The 2,327-nt window shown below is 42.5% G+C and overlaps 1 protein-coding gene across 1 annotated transcript; it reads left to right on the forward strand.

The window, feature by feature from the left end:
• Positions 1-391: 391 nt before the first annotated feature.
• On the forward strand, positions 392-2,112 carry LOC137398017 (uncharacterized). Its single transcript, XM_068084117.1, has 3 exons — positions 392-491; positions 828-1,045; positions 1,270-2,112. The coding sequence occupies exons 1-3, from the start codon at positions 392-394 to the stop codon at positions 2,110-2,112; spliced, it is 1,161 nt and encodes a 386-aa protein (XP_067940218.1).
• The last annotated feature ends 215 nt before the right edge of the window (positions 2,113-2,327 follow it).

Here is a 2,327-nt window from a genome sequence, read left to right on the forward strand (position 1 = left end):
TTATCTATCAGAAACCATTTTAGTGTTTGAGGAAATCAAAAGTAGTTTGACTGTAGATGTAACTTCACAGTTGAGGGTAACTACTTTTTTGTCAAAGAATTTACATGGCTAAGCAAATCTTTTCTGACAGTCTTGACTGAAGTAATAACTGATTGTCATTCATTTGTATTAACTGTTGTATATCGCTTTATCAGACTCGCTACATGTGTTATATATATATATATCATTACCGTATAGTTATTAGGCTCGCTAGATTGTGAAGAATAAAGAGAGAGTTCCGTTTCCTGCTACAAAACATGATGACTGCGTACAATTAATGTTAGAACACAACTTGATAGTAATTAATATCATCACCGTATCATACATGGTGGCAGCGTGAAAAATTCGCAGGATGGGTGATGAGGAGGATGTTGCCAGTCAAAGAGCTGTAATTGTCCAACGTAATGCACCAAGAATCGACCCCCCAGGTGAACTTGTTCTAGATGGGGAGCGTGAGGTCAATTTTAGAAGGTTTCGGAGCAGGTGGCAATCATTCTATGTGTTGTCTAGATTAGTTGAATAAGAGGAAGAATATCAACGTGCCTTATTATTATATACCTTGGGTTACAATGCTGCACGAATTGTAGAATCAAGGGAGATTTATAATACTGATAACTCATTGACTGCCATTTTGAACATTTTGGAACAATATTGCATAGGGGAAAGAAATGTAGTTCACGAACGTTACAAGTTCAATGTGCGAAACCAGTTACCCGATGAATCTTTTGATACTTTCTATGCAGAACTGCGAGCTTTAGGTGAGAGATGTTCATATAATTATCGTTCAGCTGCTGGAAACACTGAGGGTGACACTCCCTACAACGAGATGCTAAGGGACAGAATGGTTTTGGGTGTCAAAGACGACACTGTACGCAAAAAGTTGATTTCACATGGAAACACATTGACCTTAGCTCAAGCAGTGAGAATTTGCCATAGTGACGAGGTCACCTCTTCGGTGATGCAGACAGTGAGGAAGAGTGGTTCAGGGACCATAGGGGTAGATGCAGTCAGTAGGACGCACACGAAAACCCAGGAGCACAAACCAAGACCAAGCCAACCAATCCATGAAGAGAGAAACCTAACCGTATATAACCAAAGATATGGTAGACAATCGAGTTGTTCAAGGTGCGGAAGGGAACCATCACACCCAAGGAAAGATTGCCCAGCTAAAGACGCTGAGTGCAGGAAGTGTCGAAAAGTAGAACACTACCAGAAGCAGTGTCGTTCTAGGACAATTCAGGAGGTCAGAGAGACCCAGGAGACCTATTATTCAACGATGAGTTTCACCTTGGCCAGTTAACAGTAGATGCCTGGAAAGCAGAAATAGAGGTAAATGGCCACAACACAAGTTTCAAACTAGATACTGGAGCTGATGGGACGGTGATTAGTGACAAGGTGCCTTGGCTGAAAGACATACAACTCGAGAAGACTAATTCGCACCTTTGTGGGCTAGGAGACCAGGAGCTCCACGTCCTAGGGTCCTTTGATGCTGAGCTCAAATACAAAGCATGGAAACACAAAGAAACTGTGTTTGTGATTCGCAACCAGGCAACCTCGCTGTTAAGCAGAAAGGCTTGCAAAAAGCTCAAACTTGTCACATATAATGTAAAGGAACAAGCTGAAATTACAAAGGACATGCTGAGAAAATTCTCAGAACTTTTCAAAGGACTAGGAAAACTGAAGGACTACTCATACAGCATATCGCTGAAGAAAAACTACCGGCCAGTCTGCATCTACACCCCAAGAAAGGTATTACTACCTCTACGAGAAAAGACAAAACGGAAACTTGAGGAGATGGTAGTCCAGGGAGTGATATCACCAATGGCTGAAGCTACCGAGTGGTGTAGTGGCATGGTGCCCGTCCGAAAACCTTCTGGAGAATGTCCGAATCTGCGTGGATTTGACTGGATTAAACAAAGCTGTGAATCACAAAGTTTTCCCATGCCATCAGTAAATGAAAACTTAGCTCTTTTGGGGGCAGCAAAATACATGTATTTACTAAACTTGATGCCAATAGCAGATTTTGGCATATCGACCTCGACCAAGACTCCAGAAAGCTTACTACCTTTCTGACACCTTTTGAGAGATATTCATTCAACCGTCTGCCGTTCGGCATATCCAGTGCCCCGGAGATATTTTCACGAGCAATGAGCAAGCTCCTTTGCGATTTGGAAAATGTTATTTGTCACATGGATGACATCCTGATTCATGGCAGAGATGGAGCCACCCATGACGAAGCTCTGAGGAGAGTTCTGCTGAGACTTCAGGGAGCAGGGCTCACACTAAAT

This window comes from Watersipora subatra, chromosome 6 (genome assembly GCF_963576615.1).
Source record: "Watersipora subatra chromosome 6, tzWatSuba1.1, whole genome shotgun sequence".
Taxonomy (NCBI): domain Eukaryota; kingdom Metazoa; phylum Bryozoa; class Gymnolaemata; order Cheilostomatida; family Watersiporidae; genus Watersipora; species Watersipora subatra.

Coding starts and splice junctions, on each gene's coding strand:
- LOC137398017 (XM_068084117.1), top strand. CDS start 392: ATGGGTGATGAGGAGGATGTTGCCAGTCAAAGAGCTGTAATTGTCCAA. Junction 492..827: donor ACTTGTTCTAGATGGGGAGC/GTGAGGTCAATT, acceptor ATTATCGTTCAG/CTGCTGGAAACACTGAGGGT. Junction 1,046..1,269: donor GGACCATAGGGGTAGATGCA/GTCAGTAGGACG, acceptor GTGTCGTTCTAG/GACAATTCAGGAGGTCAGAG.